Source organism: Hypanus sabinus, chromosome 3 (assembly GCF_030144855.1).
Source record: "Hypanus sabinus isolate sHypSab1 chromosome 3, sHypSab1.hap1, whole genome shotgun sequence".
Taxonomy (NCBI): domain Eukaryota; kingdom Metazoa; phylum Chordata; class Chondrichthyes; order Myliobatiformes; family Dasyatidae; genus Hypanus; species Hypanus sabinus.
The window spans coordinates 78,070,208-78,089,907 of NC_082708.1; the positions used below are offsets into that span (position 1 = coordinate 78,070,208).

Here is a 19,700-nt window from a genome sequence, read left to right on the forward strand (position 1 = left end):
TGGAGGGTTCATCTCGTAGTTTCCATGAGCCTTCTGTAGTGTCCGAAGTGGAGGAGTTAGAAGAGGGAGTGCGCAGGTCGCACAGAAGTAGGCACCCTCCCGATAGGTTGGCCTATGTTGCATCTGGGGAACAGGGTGTGATCTCCACTGTTTTGGGGAGTTGCGTCACTGCTTTCTGCACTTGGGTTGGCCTTTGTGTATTGCAGGAAAGGTTGGTAAATTATTTGAGCATCATGAGGGCATGACTAAACTTGGTGGGGGGAGAGTGTAGGGTTCTCAGTACTGGTAACAGTGGTATTAACTGTTCAGGCTTACAAAATGGCTTCTCTGTATGTTATAATGAAATGTGTTCTCTGTAATGCTGCAGTGGGATCCTGTGTCTCATATGTTTGGGTTATGGGTGTTGATAAGGGGAAAACTAACCAATGGAGAATTGTTATGCTATCTTGTCTGTGTAAGCTGAGCGGAAGTTTGCGGGTTTTTTCGGGAGGAGAGCAAGGAGGATGGACGTGTGTGGGGAGTGGGCAGCGGTTCCAGAGCGACGGATACTGGACGTCAGCTGTTCGGACAGTGGCCGAAGGCTCGGAAGGTCGTTGTGGAAGGGAACTGGAGGCATGAGCTCCAATGTATTAAAATATGTGCACAAACTGATTATTACTTTGGCGCCTTTAGGTTATCTGTTTCTACTATCCCATCACTAAGAAATTACTATAAAGTTGCAATTATTTACTCGTCTGGTATTTGTCTTGTGAGCGTGTACTGGGGGGGGGCAGGGTGCATTACACCGTATTTGCACAGAAGTATTACACTACTGGCGAGGCGACGGCAGTTTACCCTAGGCCAGGGGTCAGCAACCTTTACCACTGAAAGAGCCAATTGGACCCGTTTCCCACAGAAAAGAAAACACTGGGAGCCACAAAACCCGTTTGACATTTAAAATGAAATAACACTGCATACAACAGTTTTTTTGCCTTTATGCTATGTATAAACAAACTATAATGTGTTGCATTTATGAAATCGATGAACTCCTGCAGAGAAAACGAAATTACATTTCTGCATGCAACAAAAACATTTTGTACTCCGAAAAAAAGACGTTGGATTGAAGGTTACTTTTAAGTAAAATACTCAATGTCTATTTGAGTCCTTCTTGTATTTATGAAAAACGCTGAACTTAAATTTTCCGCCAGCAGCAAACCAAAAATAACGTCAGCCAGCTGTCAACCTGAAAAATAAAAGGACTATTTCACTGAACAATGAAAAAATATGAATATACATAAAATAATAGGCAATTAAAATATTTATCATACTTGGTTAACGGGATTTCTGCTCCTGGACCTCAGTGCACAGCGTCTGCACATCAGGGCTGTATGACATCACCTTCATCTTTACACAGGATCGCAAGCTGTCATCTGTGAGGCGTGCGCGATGTTTGTTTTTAATAAAGTTCATGTTGGAGAACACCTGCTCACATACATATGTGGATCCAAAGATCGACAGGACTCCAAGCGCATACATTTTCATGTTTACATAAATGTCGGGGATAGCATTCCATGTTTCGAACACAAGTTTGTCCGGTTTTAGGAGGTTTTCAATATCACTCCATTTGTGATTCTGAGCAAGAACGGCCTTCTGACGGGCAACATCTTCAAGGTCTGCTGTCAAGCGTCTAAACTTGGACACCCATATGTCTTTGTCGGCTATGTCAGCCAGTTCCATCTCAAGATCAGGTTGACTCACACCTACCAATGCAGTCGTATTCAGTAGGGATGGATCAATGCTTAGGGGAGTGACCGGGAAGGATAGTGTGCTTTTTTTCCTCTCTGAACTCACAGACGCGTTTCCCAAACGATGTTTGCATTGCGATGATTGATTGCAGAATGTAAATACTCCGAATTTATCATGTCGTGACCTTGTTTGAACTCTCCCAAATTTGGGAAGTGAGACAACGTGCCTTTCTGTAAATCTCTGGCAAGCACTGTCAACTTGCGCTCGAATGCCAAAACATTCTCCAACATGTGTTGGGCTGTACGTCCTTTCCCCTGAAGAGCTGTGTTCAGCGTGTTCAGGTGCGCTGTCATGTCTACCATGAAGTGTAGCTTTTCCAGCCACTCTGGCTGTTCCAGCTCAGGAAAGGTGAGCCCTTTGCTGCCCAGGAAAGTTTTCACTTCTTCCAGACATGCGACAAAGCGTTTCAGCACCTCCCTTCTGGACAGCCGCCAGACTTTGTTGTGCACCAGGAGATCAGAATATGCGCTTTCCAGCTCGTCCAGTAACAAACGGAATTGACGGTGATTTAAACTTTTTGCCATTATTTTATTGACAATCTGAATGACAACATCCATTACTTCTGTGCATTTCGGAGGAAATGTTTGAGCGCACAGTGCCTCTTGGTGCAAGATGCAGTGAAAAGTCAGCAACTTTCTGTCCAGCGACTTCTGCAGTAAAGCCACAAATCCCTTGTGCGCTTCTGTCATACCCATCAGTAGCTACTGACACCAGGTGGGTGGTCTTTATTCCTTTGGCTCTTAAACAATTCAAGACAGCCTCACAGATGTCCTCCCCCCGTGTTTGGTCTTTTAGAGGTATCAACTCAATCAGTTCTTCCTGTGGCCTGGCAGAGTTTACATACCGTCAGAACAGCGCTATTTGTTCAATATCACCTTTGTCTTTAGACTCGTCACAGGCAATCGAGTAGACCACAGCTGAATTGATGTCTTTAATTTGCTGTCTTGTGATGTCTTCTGCCATTTTTATGGTTCTGTCTTTGACAGTCTTTGCAGAGAGGGGCATATCCCTGATTTTCTGCACAATTTCACTCTTGTTTTTAAAGTCCGTGAATAGATGTTCTGAAATCTTAATGAAAGATTCTTTTATATATTCACCATCTGTAAACTGCTTCCCGTGCCTGACTATTTCCTGAGCGGCAACATAACTAGTGTATGTAGTTGATTTTCCAGACTTCATCCACTTTTTGAAATGATTTTTGCTCAGATCAACCTTCCGCATCAGTTTCAAAACGGCTTTATTTCTCTCATCTCCATCCGGATATTTTTGAGCAAAGGCTGCGTGTTTATTCTGGAAATGTCTTGCGACATTTGACTTTGTTGTTTGCTAGTTTCTCATTGCATACTAAGCATACCAGTAAACCAGTCTCGTCAACAGTGAAAGCAAATGAATCTGTCCACGTATCATTAAACGTTCGGTTTTCGTCAGTCACTTTTCTTTTTTTAGAATTCTCCATAGTTGGCCTACCTTGGATCGAAAAATTAAAGAAATCGTGCACTGGCGGGAGTCAGGCATTGGCAGTGGTGACGTATATTAATAGTGATAAAAACATGTTGTAGTAAACTGCAGTCAAAGATAACTTTATTCGAACTAAACAGCCTTGCTTTTAAGCCTCCCTCAACCCGCCCCTCATGGGCACGGATGCTCCAAAAGACACTTACTCACAAACCCCCGTAGGCTATCTCCCTTAGCCTGAACGCTGGCTAATTGTGAGTGGTTCGGATGTGCCAGGAAATGGGTCGCCACAGAGTTTTATTTAGATTGTACAAGATCACCATATCTTCAAATTTGGAATTACATTTCAAAAACTAACAAACTAACATAAAATACATTTTAATTAAATACTCACCATTCATTTTCCAAAGCCACAGGGAGCCGCAGCACAGAGATGAAAGAGCCGCATGCGGCTCGGGGGTCAACTGGGGGCATGGAGGCTACACTTAAATATCAGTTTTACTGATAAAAATTTAAGTTTTTGCAAAAAAATTGATGAACTACTGTACATACAGCATTTAGCATTATTATTAGTGAATGTCCAGTGTTCACTCACAGACAACAAGAGAAAAAAATTTAAGCATGAATGTAAAGCCAGTGCCAATTGGCTGAATTGTTTACATTCCAAGTATTGATGTGTACACCAGGGCTATGAGGATTTCAAAGCTTAACATGCAATGCCATGTGTTCTCGCAACTGTCTAGCTGGTGCTGAGTTGGCATGAGTTGTTTCCTGTGAAAGCACTTCACTGTTCTGCGGTTGTAAAATATTATTTGCTATTTCATTTGATTGACGGTAAAGATAATAATTATGGATCTTTTAATTATGAGTGGTGTTTAAAGAACCGAGAGTCGTAGATTTGTCACTCTGGATATACTTCATTTAATTTAGAAAATTACAAAAGTCCTATATTTTCTAAGACACCTGTAATTGTCTTTTTCTATACCAATGTTTTATCTCCTTAAATTGTGATATTGATTACTGGTATATTTTATATTATCTGCACAAGAAAAGAGAAGCAGGTGATCCTCACATTACAAAGGGGTTGCATTTTTGGAACACAATCTGTGCTGCAGTTTTCTGTAACCTGAAACTCATTATAAATTGAGTTATTTCCTACAGGATGCTTTTCTTTCAGTGACAAGGAAAACAGTTGCTGGTTCATGTGGTTGGGGTGGGGTGCAATTCAGAGATTTGCTTGGAAACTGACAAGGCAATCTATTAAGTGGGTAGAAACTGTGTTTGGAAACACAAGTGAATGTGGATGCTTATCCCCTCCAGCCTTCAGTTTGAATAATGATTTACATGTTTAAATGCATATCAAATAAAGGTAATTCAATTTAATTATATAGCTGCAGGCAAACATCTGGTTATTCAGGTTGATAACCTGCATTTAAATTTGTTGGCCTGTTTCAGACATGCTGAGGTAAATAATGTGTGAAAACCTCTGGAGGAGGTGAGGGCGGGGGAACGAACCTGCTGGACAACAAGACCTACCACACTTAAAAAATACATTATTATCAGCATATGCATCAGAAAACTCAAGCTACAAAATATAAAGAGAATATTTTATTTCTTTTTGTTATCCTCCCTGCACACACTCTGTCAGAGCAAATTTGATTTAGTTTCTTGGAATTTTAGATAATGATTTGTGATTTCTGATAGGACAGGCATCTGCAACCTGAGTGGTCATAATGTGGAGTTTGCCTGTATCCTTAAAATGCATCTTTTTATTGGTGTTTTTAATTTTTATAAAAATTAGGTCTTCAGGGGAAGTTTAAAAAAATTATTTTGTGTAAAAGCAGCAAATTGAATCTGTAAACATGATATAGCACCAGAGCCTCAGGCTGTCAGAGCATCAGCTTCATGAAGCTGATTCCACTCCCAGTAGATATGTTGAAACTATCATCTGAACCTCTATAAAAGTTGTAAAAAATTTTGGTGATTTGTAAAACAAAAAAAAATATCGTTTAAACATGCCACAGGGCTATTTAATTGCTTAACTGCTGAATGCTCAGAGCTTGATATTTTAATTTCTTATGTTTGGTTTAGTACTGGGCTTTTGTTAATGGTGATCAAAATAGTTCATTTTCATTTTAAATTCAGTCCATAAGGTAAATCAATTGTCTTTTTCTGTAAGCACAATTAAATTGGAAGAGCAACAAAGAAAGACAGAAGGTTCTCTGCTCCATCATATTAGCATCAATGCTGAGAATTTCCACAAGTGTGTCTTGCTTTTTGAACTCTGACCATGGTGGACTGAAGAATCCTAGAGAGAGTTCTCTTTGTTCTTGCCTTCTACCTTACTTGCCTCTGTTTACAATTTTGTCTTTAAACTAGGGAGGCCAACTGTTAGTTGGGTGGTGACTTTGCCATGATTTGGTCTTCAGGAGTGATCCGCTGCTTCCTGTTGCCTGCTATTTTATTTCTTCATTCCTTTCCCACTTTAACCAGTTAGTGGCCTTCTGCACTGTTAAAATGAAGTACAGTGCAAGCTTGAGGATCACCACTTTGTATTCTGTTTGGTTGTGTTGCATCATTCCTAACTCAATATTGTACTCTCCAACCTCAGTACCTGCAGGTGAGGAACTTGCTGCTTTTCATCTTTCTTTTGATGCTGGTTTCTAACTGCAGTGTATTTTGAACGTACTGTTTGCTGCCACTATGTTCCCAGTTATGAGTAAGTGAATGCTCAGTCAATGCTGTGTGCTATTCAAGTGAGCTGTTTTGTTCTGGATGGCAGTGATCTGTGAGAGAATTGTTGGCATTGTATTTAATCAGCAGACTATTGGATCACACTCCTGCCTCATGACTTCTGCCTGATGGAGGTAGGTCACTCACCCCTGGATATCTTTGTCTCTGACAAGCCCTGTAGATACGGTACCTAAGTAGATGGTCTAATTGGTTATGGATAAGGATGTGGAAGAAATAATGTTCTGTTAGTCTATGAATTAATCACAATATTGATAAAAGCATATATAAAATACAAATGTCTGACAACACCTTCCCAAGTCTCCCCCTTAGACACTTGTTGAATTGAAACATTGAAAATCAGATTGTTGCAATGATTTCCAGTATATGTTCCTGTTATGAGGTGCTCACCTTTTTGATTTTTGTAAAGAGTTTATGAATGCTACTGCAGAATAAATTGGATATGTGCATGCAACTGAACATTGAAACATGGATAGCAACCAATTTAAATTGTGATTATGTCCAAATGCTTTCATGAACTATTTGTGGAACTGGTAACAATTAGGGATGTGATTTTATTTTTTGATCAGAAAATAAAAAGAGAAGAGTGGTTCCATATTTTCTGTATGTCAAAGTAGCTGATGAATGAGTGAACGTAAATGAGTGGGTTACTGCTCAGTTAAGTCCAGAAAAAGGCTGACTTTTGTTTAAAATGTACTGCCTGCTGTAAATTCCCAGGTATTTTAATTTCTGCAGTGACCTTGACAGCTGAATTTTTGTGAAATAGGTCGACAGCCAGGGAGGTTTAAAAACTAGAATGAAGTTTAAAATTAAAGTTTTATTCAATGCTTATTTTTATTACTCAAATTGGCAATCGTGTTTTGTAACTGAAAGTAGCATTATGTGGTAACAAGAATTTTTTTTTCTCTTTCTGCAGAACATGAATATCAAAATGTTGACTGATGATGTGGTAAGGTTTTTTAGTGCACTTAATGTAGCATCTTTGCTTTGATGATATAATTTTAGAGTTGTAATATAACATGTGTTTGCGTTTTTTATATGACAGCTGTTCTTCTGTGTGCCTTATATAGGGATTGATATTAATATGGTATCATGTATTTGAATCAATGAATTGCTTTGGAATAAATTGTGCAATTATTTCGTTTCAGCCAATCATTTTAACTTTATAGTTCACCAGTGCCCAGATTTACAGCCTTTAATCTCAAAAGTTAGACACTTAATTTGATACAATGTAATTACCAATTCTTTTTTTTTCTCCAAAATACTTTTTAACGGGTTCTCTTTTCAAGTCTGTACGTAAAAAAGAACTCTTTCAACTTTGTGATTCTTTTGAAAAGAAGCATTTTTGACTTCATTAAAATCAAATACTGCACCTTGCATTGAGTCATACTACTTTCTTGTCATATGAGAATGATATTACTTTTTATTATCAAACATCATGCTATACATTTGGCACTTCCCTGGATAACACCCATATTACAATAAAACATCTGTCACTGTGCTAATATATAACTATGCTGTTATTTGCAAGTATTGGTTCTATAAGCGATATTGGATTGTCTTTTTAAGCTCCTGTCAATTTGTGTATCTTTTCTGAAGTTTAGATTTTAATTGACAGGTTCCTAAAACAAGATGAATATTTGATTTCATTTTTCACTTTCTTGTAGCTGGATAAATTTGCAAGTATTCGAATTCGAAGCAAGCGCGGTAGAGCACCTCTTCCAAATGTTAAACAGCCTCAACTTCCTAGGAATGATTGGTCTGGAGTATCCTCCGAAAATGAAAACTCAAATCAGCTGCCAGAAAAGGAAGTTATTTTACTGTTTGAAAGAATGATGGTAAGTTGATTTCCTTTTAATTTAGTAGAACGATGTGCATATTATGTTTTTTTAAATATTGTTATTATTTTGAAAAGAAGCATGTTTGATTTAATTCAAATCAAATATTGCGCCTTGCATTGAATAGCATAGAGCCAATTTGCTAAAGATCTTATGTTTTTACAGTCATGCAAATCTTTGTAAATATTGTCACAGACATGCAAAATTTCACTTTAACCATGGGTTTAAAATGTTTGTGAAATTTGGCAGTTGACTTGCGGACCAGTCTCCTGTGGAATTTCAGTGGTGTCAGTAACAAGTGGTTGCTGAATCTTGTTGATCAGTATTGATGCTTATTTTTGGTTAATCCTTTTTTCATAGCCCTGATGGGTTTTCCAGCAACTTCTTTTGTGGCAATTGCCTTGATCACATCCACAAACCTCACCATAGTCCCTTTCAATGAACTTTCATTCTTTGTAACTGTTGTCTTCCCCGATTCTGACTGACTTGCACTGTGTTTTTAGTATTTCTAAATCTTATTTAGGATGTCCAGCATCCGCAGTTTTTTGCTACATTTATGCTTCTCAATGAATTGAGGTTTGAAGTGGGCAGCTACTGAAAGGTTGATAGCTGGCATGATGTTTGCCTCTTTTTGGGATTGAAAGTGAGTTAAGCCCTGAAAAAAATAATTGACTTTCTGTTGTGAATATGTTCTACAAGCTGGTGTTGTTTGTGTTGCTATTGCTAAGTTATTGTATACATTGAGAACTTCAATATACTTACTGATCTGAATGTAAATATACAAACAAATTTAGCTGTTTATATTTGCATTATATCTCAAAAACAATTGTTTTTCTCCCAGTTGCTCTCCAGTTGTTTTCTCAATGTATTGGTCAAAAATAATCATGTACACTTTCCAGGAATTCTTCCTTCACTATTTATAATGATTTTCCTTAGCCAGTGTGGATGGTTGACATTGCAGTCTTTTCATCATTCACCATCAACACCATTTAACTTCCTTTCCATTTTTGCCTAGCTTTCTGAAGTATTGAATGCTCTGTGGTGTTCAGTTCTTGTTCTGTATTTGGTCACCTTGCAGTCATGTCTCTGGTGCAGCAACAACATCATTCTCATTTATATTTATTTGCACTTGTTAATTCATTTTGTAAATACTGTTCATTAAGGAACGTTGCATTTAGAGTTGTCTTTTTAAACACTTGTCAGATACAGGCAGTCCCTGGGTTACGAACGAGTTCCGTTCCTGAATCCGTCTTTAAGTCAGATTTGTACATAAGTCGGAACAAGTATATCCGGTATTATTTAGCGTCAGTTAGTCAAACGTTTGTCTTAGTATATAGTATATACTTCACCTTTCTATGCATATAAAACACTTAAGAAATGTATGTATTCCAATAATTAAACCACTGCATTGCTTAGTAATAATTGTAGCTTTCATCGGGGCAGGGTCTTTCACATGCTCCATTATTCTCACTTTATCCTTTAAAATTGTTCCGATTGTTGACCGACTGTAACCTAATGCTTTTCCAATGACCGATGGTGTTTCACCTCTTTCCGATCGTTTTATTATTTCCACTTTATTTTCAATGGCGATCGTTTTTCATCAATGGAACAGAAACACTGTGGGTGGCTGTTCCTGATCTCCGCTGGCTCCCGAGGTCTGCTGGGTCCTAAGGACCACCACACTGAATTCTCCGGGTGCAACAGTCCATGGCACTGAGACAGGTTAAATGGGACATGTGGGGGCTGTGCTGGGTTTGGGTATTTGATCCTCCATAATATTCCACGTGGGAATTTAAACTGGAGGAGGCAGTGTTTTTTTTTAAACGAGGGTGGGTTGCGAGCCGGACATCAACCCAGCACGGATGGTACGGGAGTCACTGGATTGACATCAACCTGGCACGGGAACGGTCGGTCACTTAATCGAACTTGGAAACCTCCGTTCTCCAGCCCGGCGCTGATCTCACTGCGCCACCACCCGACTGGAACGGTGGAGGGGGGTGCGGGGTCAAGGTGAATCTTGCTAAGGAAAATATAAGCCAAATACAAAGTTACACATTGAACACAGAGTCAACGGCAACGACTTAAAATGGTGGACGGTGTCGCAATCTGACTTACAATGGCGGATGGCGTCGCGATCTGACTTAAAATGGCGGACGACATCTTCCTTCCTCGGTTCATAAGTACGAGTTGTCCATAAATTGAATGCTTGTAACTCGGGGACTACCTGTATTTCTTTGCACAATGTCCCTCTTAGGTTCTTAACCTTTGTTATTCTGCCTTCCTTTCCCTGTCTTTTGTTTCTTTCATATCCAATTTTTGCTTGCCACAGCTTCCTATGGCCTTTTACAGTGTTATAGGTATCTGAATCCCTCTCCTGCACACCATCTTCCTTTGTCGACAAATTCATACTTAATATCTTTGTATCCTACTCCTTCAACGGGAATACCTTAAGTTACTAACTTTGAGATCTACCTTTTCGTTTACCATAGCACATTCTGTTTGCGGGTTGTAATTTTTTGCTAAACCTGTGTTACCTGTGGTACTGATCGATTATGGGAATTAGCTGTTGTACTTTCCCACCCGAATGTCTAGCAGTTAGCGCCAGAAACGTAGCCCATCATCTGTAGTCTAGTTGGTGTCTGATCTGTTCCCTGTATGACTGATTCCCATCTATTGCCTTCCCACTCTTTTTCCTTTCCTACTGTGTAGCGAATATTTTAGCTTGGGTACCTTCATGATAACTATACGAGTGAAAAAGCAAAGTAATTTTAGATAATGAATATGGGGAAGGGAAGAGAAGAATGTACAGAAAAGAAAAGAATGTCTGTGATAGGAAACAAACCACAGATGTCATGGTGGTAATTATTTAAAAAGAATTGTAGCTGATGATAGCAGAGGAAAATAAAACTAATTGTAACTGAGAGATACTGTCACATCTGTGGTCAGGGTGTGAGGAGTTAAGTTCATTAAATTCAGAATGATGATGCGTTGTTCCTTAAGCACCATATGCAATACACTAAGTTGGAAGAAATGCTACTGAATTGCAGTTTCACCTGGAAAGACTGTTTGGGTTCCTGGCTGGTGGTAAGGGTAGAGTTAAAAATATGGGTATTGCATTTCCAGATGTATGGGCAAATGGCACAAAGAGGGTAATGGTCTGTGGAGGTGGAGGAACTGACAGTATGCTGAGGAAGCAGAAAGTGTTAGCTCTAGAATTGTACAATGAAAAAAGAAAGATTAATTAATCATTCTGCAGTTAATAGGGGAAAGTGATCATATTGTAAAAATCTGCCTGGTTCACTAATGAGGTTCAAGGGAGCTAATATACTAAATGAGCAGTTTCGCTCTGGAGCCGATGAAATGTGTTGTGTTATCAGATGTCCTTTGAGATGACTCTTGCAAACCACTTGGTTCTATCAAATCATTCAATTGCAGTAAAGAGAATAAGACTAGATGGATGACTTGGTATCAACCAAGGCATTGATTTTGTATGTTGCAAGTTTGATTCCAAACAACTCCTGGAAATCCTCCATGGGAGATGGACCATAAAACCTAGGGGCAGAATTAGGCCACTTGGCCCATTGAGTCTGCTCTGCCATTCCGTCAGGGAAATTTTTGCCTTATTACCTTGTTTTGGCTTCTCTGATGTAATTATGCTTGACAGGTCTTCAGATGATGCCGGACTTTTCAGAATCAGGTTTAATATTACAGGCGTTGTTTTGCTGCAGCAGTACATTGCAATACTTAATAAAAATTGCAGTATACATTACAAAAGGAAGTATATACAGTCGGCCCTCCTTATCCGTGAGGGATTGGTTCCGGGACCCCTCGCAGATACCAAAAAATGTGGATACTCAAGTCCCCTATTCAGCCTGTCTCAGTGCAGTGGACATTAGGCCCCAGCAGTGGAACTCTGAATCTGCAGTGTTTCTGTTTGTGAAAATAATCAAGATTGAAAATAAAGTGGAAATAATAACGCGATTGGAAAGAGGTGAAACGCCATCAGTCATTGGAAAAGCATTGGGCTACAGTCGGTCAACGATCGGAACAATTTTAAAGGATAAAGTGTGAAAGGCCCTGCCCTGATGAAAGCTACAATTATTACTAAGCAATGCAATGGTTTAATTATTGGGTTTTGGGTTTTTGATCCTCCACATCAACCAGGCACAGATGGAAAATGCGCTCGGAAGTGGTCTGTCACTGGATCGAACTTGGGAACTTCTGTACCTAAGCCCGGCGTTGAAACATACATTCTTAAGTGTTTTATATTTTTACAAACCCTGTAACTGGGTCACTTACCAGCAAAGATAGAGAGGTCCGTTGAAGTCTGATGATACTATTTTTAACAGTATTTATTGGTAAAAATACACAAAAATAATATCAATGCAAATATACAGATAATATACGTAGTCAATACTAAATCTAAAAGTGTGGGTATAATAATAATCAATAAGAAATAAGCTCTATCGTTGTCTAGGGGATAAATGTATTGTCCGATGGAAAGTTCACTCAGTTCATGCATGCTGCAGCCTTTGGGGACCGCTGTATTTCAATAGTTGGAGAGAGAGAGAGATTTTTGGGAGAAAAACTTGCTGGCTTTTCCTTTCATGATTTCGATCCATCGGGAGTCCCATTGGTGTGGCCGTTCACTTGTGGCCTCTCCTTTAGCTAAAGCCGTTCTTCCGTGGTGAGGCCGCCAAACCCAGGCAAGGGAAGGATGCACACGAGCCCCCCACTGGCTGTCGCTATTAAATGCTGTCACGGGATATCTAGCGTTTCTGCTGGTGCGTCTAAAGGGGTTGTTCCCCAGACCCTCTTTTATCCTTACTCACGGGGTCTCAGATGTCAATCAGGTTGGGATGATGCAATCCCTCAACCAGCCCGCTCTGGTCATCTCCTGAGGGGCTTCAATGAATAGTACAGTACTCAATACACAATTCTGTCTCCAAGAGACGATGGCTGTTATCAGGGGCTTTGTTTCGCTGAGCCCAGGACACATTCCAAACCTTGTGGATTCTCTCTCATTTCCTGGGTCCCAGACCCGAATTAATAGCGATCTTGCGATTCTCAAAAAGAAGGGGGTGACTTTGTACCCTTCGGCCCCTCAGAGTTGTGGCACATTCGTAACCCTTCTGTTTTCGAACCCGGCGCTGAAACATACATTCTTAAGTGTTTTATATGCATAGAAAGGTAAAATATATACCATATACTTGGACAAACGTTTGATGAACTGATGCTAAATAATACTGGATGTACCTGTTCCGAGTTACTTAGTAAGAGAACGTCTGATTTTTTTTTTCCCGATCCTGATCCACAGTAACCGACGCACATCCTCCCGTGTAATTAAATCATCTTTAGATTACTTATAATACCTAATACAATGTAAATAGTTGTTATACTGTATTGTTTAGGGAATAATGACAAGAAAAAAGTCCGTACATGCTCAAACAACAAGTGCTGGAAGTGCACTTCTGGTTTTCTTGATTTGTAGTTGGTTGAATTCGCGCATGCGGAACTTGCGGATAAGGAGGGCCAACTGTATGGAAAAAATAAAATCAAATAAGTTGTGCAAAAACAGAGGTAGTGTTAGTGGAGGGGAAGAAGCTCTTGAAACGTTTAGTGCAGGGGTGGGCAAACTTTTTGACTTGTGGGCCACAAAGGGTTCTAAAATTTGACAGGGGGGCTGGACCAGGAGCAGATGGACGGAGTGTTTTGGTAATACACCTCATAAGAGAAAATAAAATATCATGGGATATGTAGAAAACGTGTGCTTTAATTTCAATTGAAAATGAACAAATGCATTACAACAAAATATCTGTCTTTGAAGTCCCATGGTATTTAGCTATTTATTGAAATGACTTTTAAAACACTGAAAATTAAATGAATAAAATACAGCTTTTTTTTAATAGTAACAGTTATTATTTTAAAGCACTGAAAATTCTGTTATCCTTCAAGATATTATCATCATCACTCTCCTCCTGCCTGTCTTTATTTCAAAAACGTTAGGAGATGCAGGTCTACTTGTCCTGCTCCTTCTTATTCAATTATCCCCTGTGCCAAAACTCAACAACGACCAGCACAAGGACAGAACAGTGACAGCGCGCCAGTATGCGGAGCGCGTTATTTGATCTGGAGTGCATTTTTTATTTTGAGAATGTACATGCACCTGCGCACAACTCATGTCCATCACTTAACAGAAATGACATGTAACATGTAAGGCTTATTGAAAAAAATATTTTCAAATGCATTTTTTACATAACACAATGAAGAAACTTATTTTTAATTTCAGTGGGAACAGTGTTGTTGGTCTCCCTTTTTAGCCAGCGCATTAAAGTCTGGATTTAGTTTTGTTGTGGTGATTCTCAGGATGGATCTGAGGTGTTGGTCAGTTAACTTGGATCTGTGGCTGGCTTTTTTGATGTTCATGACGCTGAACGCCTGTTCACACACATAGGTCGAGCCGAACAAAGAGTAAAGCGCAAATGTGGAGTAATACGCTGCACCTCAACAAAGGTCAATGTGTAGCGGTGTGCTACATTTACGACACGGAGTCGGTAACTGCAGTCAAAGAAAAAAACTTTATTCGAAATCTCCAGCCTCACTTTTAAGCCTCCCTCAACCTGCCCCCCGTGGCGCAGAGGCTCCAAAGCTCTGTGCTCGCAAATCCCCGCAGGTTATCCCCCTTAGCCGGAACGCTGGCTAATTGTGAGCCGGTTCGGATGTGCCAGGAAATGGGTCGCCACAAATGTATATAGAGTGCGTCATCTATTGGGAAAACGCCAGAATTGCGGGGAAAAAACGTTAACAAGGTTTATTAATATAATTTCATCAAGTTCTGCGAGCCGGATTAAAAAGCTTAACGGGCCACATATGGCCCCCGGGCCGTAGTTTGCCCATGCCTGGTTTGGTGTGTGTCTTCAGGCTCCTGTATCTCATCATTGATGGTAGCATTGAGGAGAAGGCATATCATGGATGATGGGAGTCATTAACGATAGATGCTGTCTTTTTGAGGCATCGCTGTTTGAAGCTGTCCTCGATGCCAGTGAGGCTAGTGCCCATGATAAAGCTGGCAGAGTTATAACTTTCTGCAGCTTTTTCGAATCCTGTGCAGTGGCCCCTCCATACCAGACAGTTATGCAGCCTGTCAGAATGCCCTTCATGGTACATCTATAGAAATTTTTGAGTGTCTTTGGTGACATAACAATTCTAAAACTTTTAAAGAAATGTAGCCATTGTCGTGCCTTCTTTGTAATTGCATCCGAATATTGGGCCCAGGATAGATCCTCAGAAATGTTGACTCTCAGGAACTTGAAACTGCTCACCCTTTGCACTTCTGGTCTCTCAATGAAGACTGACATGAGTTCCTTTGTCTTCACCTTCCTGAAAACCAAATCCATTCCTTGGTTATACTGATGTTGAATGCAAGGTTGTTGCTGCAACACCATTCCACCACCTGATCTATTTCGCTACTGTACGCCTTCTCACCACCATCAGAAATCCTTCCAACAATAGATGTGTTGTTGGCAAATCCATAGGTGGCATTTGAGCTGTGCCTAGCAATGCAATCATGGGTGTAGAGAGAGTAGAACAGTGGGCTAAGCATGCATCCTTGAGGTGCCAGTGTTGATTAGCAGTGGGAGGGAGATATTATTTCCAATCTGCACCAGACTGTGGTTTCCTGGTGGCCATTACACCCATGAGACAAAACCACCAGCTGACCAGCACCAGCTTCTTCTCAATGCTACCATCAATGATGAGATACAGGAGACTGAAGACACACACTAAACGTTTCAAGAGCTTCTTCCCCTCTGCTAATAGCTCACAGTGGAGGAGAAAGAAACTGTGCAAGTCCATAACTGAAGATCTGCTGAAAGTGGTTTTCCCCTCTTGTCTTTCAGTCCAATTGAAGGGTGTTCATCTAAAACATCAACTGTCCATTTCCTTCTACACATGCTGCCTGAATTGCTGAATTCCTCCAGCAGCTCGTTATTTATTGTTCACTGTGCTGTTTGCGAGTGGGGGCCGTGGGGGATTGTTATCGTTGTTGTTTTTTCTGCGAGTGAGGGGTTGGGGGATTGTTATTGTCGATTTTTTTTTTCCCTGCAGGAGAGGATTCGTGGATTGTTATTGTGGCTTTTTTCTGCAGGAGAGGGGGTGCAGGATTTTTGAGTTTGCGAGTTTTGTTTTGCTTTTTTGTGTGGGGGTGGTGATATCTTTTCTGTCAACATCTCCCATGGTCTTTCCATATTTCCTGGCTGTCTGGAGAAGACAAATATCAACGTTCTATTGTACATGCATACTTTGACAAAAGAATAAACCTCTAAACCTTTGTATTCTAGCATTTACCATCCTCATTATAAACAACAGCCGATTGTAAGAACTATGGAATGTATTAGTTGTATAGTGGATGAAAGCTGATTTGCATTTAAACAAATGTATTTCGAAACTAGTTCCTGGCCGGATCAGATGCCATGAAATAAATTAGAATTAAATAACAATTTGAATGATGTGGCTCATTCGTTTATGTTAGATTTTGATGATCCTTGGATATTTCCTTTCCTACAATAACACTAAAGGGATCTTGCCTTATCAGGAACGCTTCATGCCAAAAATTGAAAATTTTGCAAAGTTATTTGCAGATCTTGGTTGTGCTACCAGGCTCATGTTTCCCTTTCGTGAAAAGAAATCTGTCATAGCAAGATCTGGTTGCTTCTCTTTATGAGTACTGGTGGTGATTCACGGCAAAAGCATTATTTTGTGTGACATGACCATAAAGACAACCACAGTTGAGTTACCAGCTTTAAAGGTTTATCTAATTTCTTGTAAATGGAATTGGTTTATTATTGTCACTGTACTGAGAAACAGTAAAAGATTTTCAAGCCATCAGTGTAGATAATTTCACAACATAAGTACATCGAGTTAGTGCAAGTGAACAGCAATAACAGAATGCTGTTCAGCTTACAACAGAGGAAGTGCAGTTCAGGTAGACAGTAAGGAAGAAGGTCAGCGGGAGACGCTCATGGAGTGAGTACTGTTTTGGATTCGCTCCACAACCTTTACTTTTTTTTTAACCTTTGATCACCCTTATTCAGCTTATTTTTACCTATATCGAAAGTTTCTTTGTTATTTTTTTTGAACTTACTGTTAAGAGTTTGTCGTGAATTTTTGAAGATATGCAAACAGAAATGTCTCTCAGGTCTAAAGGATGAGAACCTGGACGCAATCCGAACGGTAATGGAAAGAAGCAGGCTCCGCCACAACACACTCAATTAACTTATGAATTGTTTATGGAGGTTTTGGACAAAAAATTTGATGAACTATAACAATTTTTTAAACAAGATGTAAAGGCTTTTCAAGATTACATGGTTCAGACGGATTCAGTAATTAACCAGCAGCAAGCTCTTATCGCATCTCTGTACGAAGATGCACGGAAACGAGATTTGACTATTGAAAAACTGCAACAGGATTTAATTTCGACCATTAAACTGATGGAAGCACTTAAAGCCAAGAGTGACGATTTTGAGAATCGGTCCAGAAGACAGAACCTACGTATACTTGGTCTTCCAGACGGCATAGAAAAAGATGACCCTTTGAAATATTTTGCTCAACTATTAAAAGAAGCGTTTCCGTCGATTTTCCCAAATAACCCTCCTTTATTGGATCGCGCACATAGAATTTGGCGTCGATCACCGAGTGCTACAGATAAACCTTCGGTTGTAATTGTCTGGTTTCACTATGTACACGACAAAGAACAACTTATTCGTGCAGCTCGTCGGGCAGGAATGGTTAAATTTCAAGAATGCTACTTCCGTTTGGTTGAAGACTTTAGTCCTGATCTTATGAAAAAAAGGCTTCTTTTCAAACCGTTGATGGCTGAATGTTATGAGAAAAATCTGAAACCTGTGCTCCTATACCCTGTGAAGCTTCGAATCTCTCCGCCAAATGTCCCTCGTCAGGTTTTCCTTTCAACTTCAGAAGCGAGAAGTTTTCTGGAGAAGAACTTCCCTACTGCTACAGACACCAGTCTCTAATAAATGAACGATTCTGATCGTGTAAGATGGTTCTTGATTTCTTAAACCAGAATTAATCTCTGGTTATTGGTGTAGGTTTATCCGATACTTTATACTTAAGTTAAAGTGTGTTTTCGTCATATCAATTGCTTTGTCTTATACACTTTAACCATTATACTATATTCTTGTCTATTAACTTTGTTCCTTCGAAGGTATATTTTTAACCCTTTGAAGGTGAATTCTTTTTGATTAAGATGGTGGTTTTTTGAAAAAGATTTTTGGTTTTGTTTAAGATGGTGTTATTTTTTTTTTCTTTCGTCTTCTTCCTACAATGCATCGCTTATCATAGCTTAAATATTTTTTGTTTTGTCTGGGCTAGAGCCCGATTTATAAGTTTTTAGTGACTATATTCTTATTTTTTTACAACTAACTATATTTAGAAATATGGTTTTTAGTATAGCGATTTTAATTTTTAAAGTTGGGGTGGTTTTTTTTATGTATCCTTTATATACGGAGTGGTCTTCTGCTGACATAGGGGCAGAATTAGTCTCATTTTTTCCTTTTTCAAGCCATATTTTGGCTTTTTCTCTTGGGGGGATGGGGGATGGTCTGTTTTCTAATTTTATTTTCTTTCCATCAGTTTGTGTTAGTTTTTTCAGTTGGGCTGTTTTTGAACTTCAAATATGTCTGCGTTGTCTGCACTTCCGGGTCCTCTCTTTACTTTTGTTCCTCTTCCGGGTTCATGAGTTTACAAGTTGGTTAACCCTTTCTATACCAAAGGGTTGATTTTAGAATTATGGCTCAGACCATTAATTTTGTGTCTTGGAATACTAATGGTTTAAATCATCCAATTAAACGAAAGAAGATTTTCAAAGTATTCCAAAGACTTAATGCTCATATAATTTTTGTACAAGAAACTCATGTGAGGAAGGAGGACAAACCTCGTTTTTTTAGGTTTTGGCGGGGTCAACAGTATCATGCAAATTCGAACGCTAAAGTAAAAGGAGTTTCAATTTTTATTGACTCCTCTATTCCATTTGTTCAACATGATATCTTTACGGATCCGAATGGTAGATTTTTGTTAATTGTGGGTTTATTTTGTAATAAAAAGGTTGCTTTGGTTAATGTTTATGCTCCAAATGTGGATTGTCCTGACTTTTTTAAGTCCTTATTTACGTCTTTACGCAATCTAAATGAATATAAGTTAATAATGGGTGGTGACTTTAATTGTTGTTTAAATCCTTTGATGGATAAATCTTTATCTATTCAGACTTTACCTAACAAGTCAGCCAATTGTATTAACTCCTTTTTGACTGATAATGGAGTTTTTGATGTTTAGAGATTTCGGCATCCTAACGACAAAGAGTTTTCTTTTTTCTCACATGTCTATCACTCTTATTCGAGAATTGATTATTTTTTTGTAGACACTTGTTTTATTCCATCGGTAATCGGTTGTAATTATGATATTATAGCTATCTCTGACCATGCTCCATTAATACTTTCTATGAAATTTGCGGATACAGTTTCTAATGCCAGACAATGGTGATTTGACTCTACCTTATTGCAGGACTCGGACTTTATAAAATTTATGAAGGAGCAGATCAATTTCTTCTTTTCAACTAATTCCACAGATGATATCTCCTGCGGAACACTTTGGGACACTTTTAAAGCGTATGTACGTGGACAGATTATCTGTTACTCCGTTGGTTTGAGAAAACGTATTAAGAAGGAAACTCTTTTATTGGTCGATAAAATTAAAGAGATTGATAAGAAATATTCGATTACTCCTAGTAAGGAGCTTTACAAACAAAGGGTTGAACTTCAAATGGAACATAGTTTATTACTTACATCCTCGATTAAA

At 39.2% G+C, this 19,700-nt stretch overlaps 1 protein-coding gene across 1 annotated transcript in view; it reads left to right on the plus strand.

Moving 5' to 3' along the window:
- The window catches only part of LOC132391478 (protein diaphanous homolog 3-like), a 583,252-nt gene that overhangs the window by 53,743 nt on the left and 509,809 nt on the right, over positions 1–19,700 (plus strand). Inside the window, exons 2-3 of the mRNA XM_059964736.1 lie at positions 6,908–6,940; positions 7,659–7,829. Coding sequence (XP_059820719.1) covers positions 6,908–6,940; positions 7,659–7,829 — 204 coding nt within the window. The remainder of the gene's footprint in view (positions 1–6,907; positions 6,941–7,658; positions 7,830–19,700) is intronic.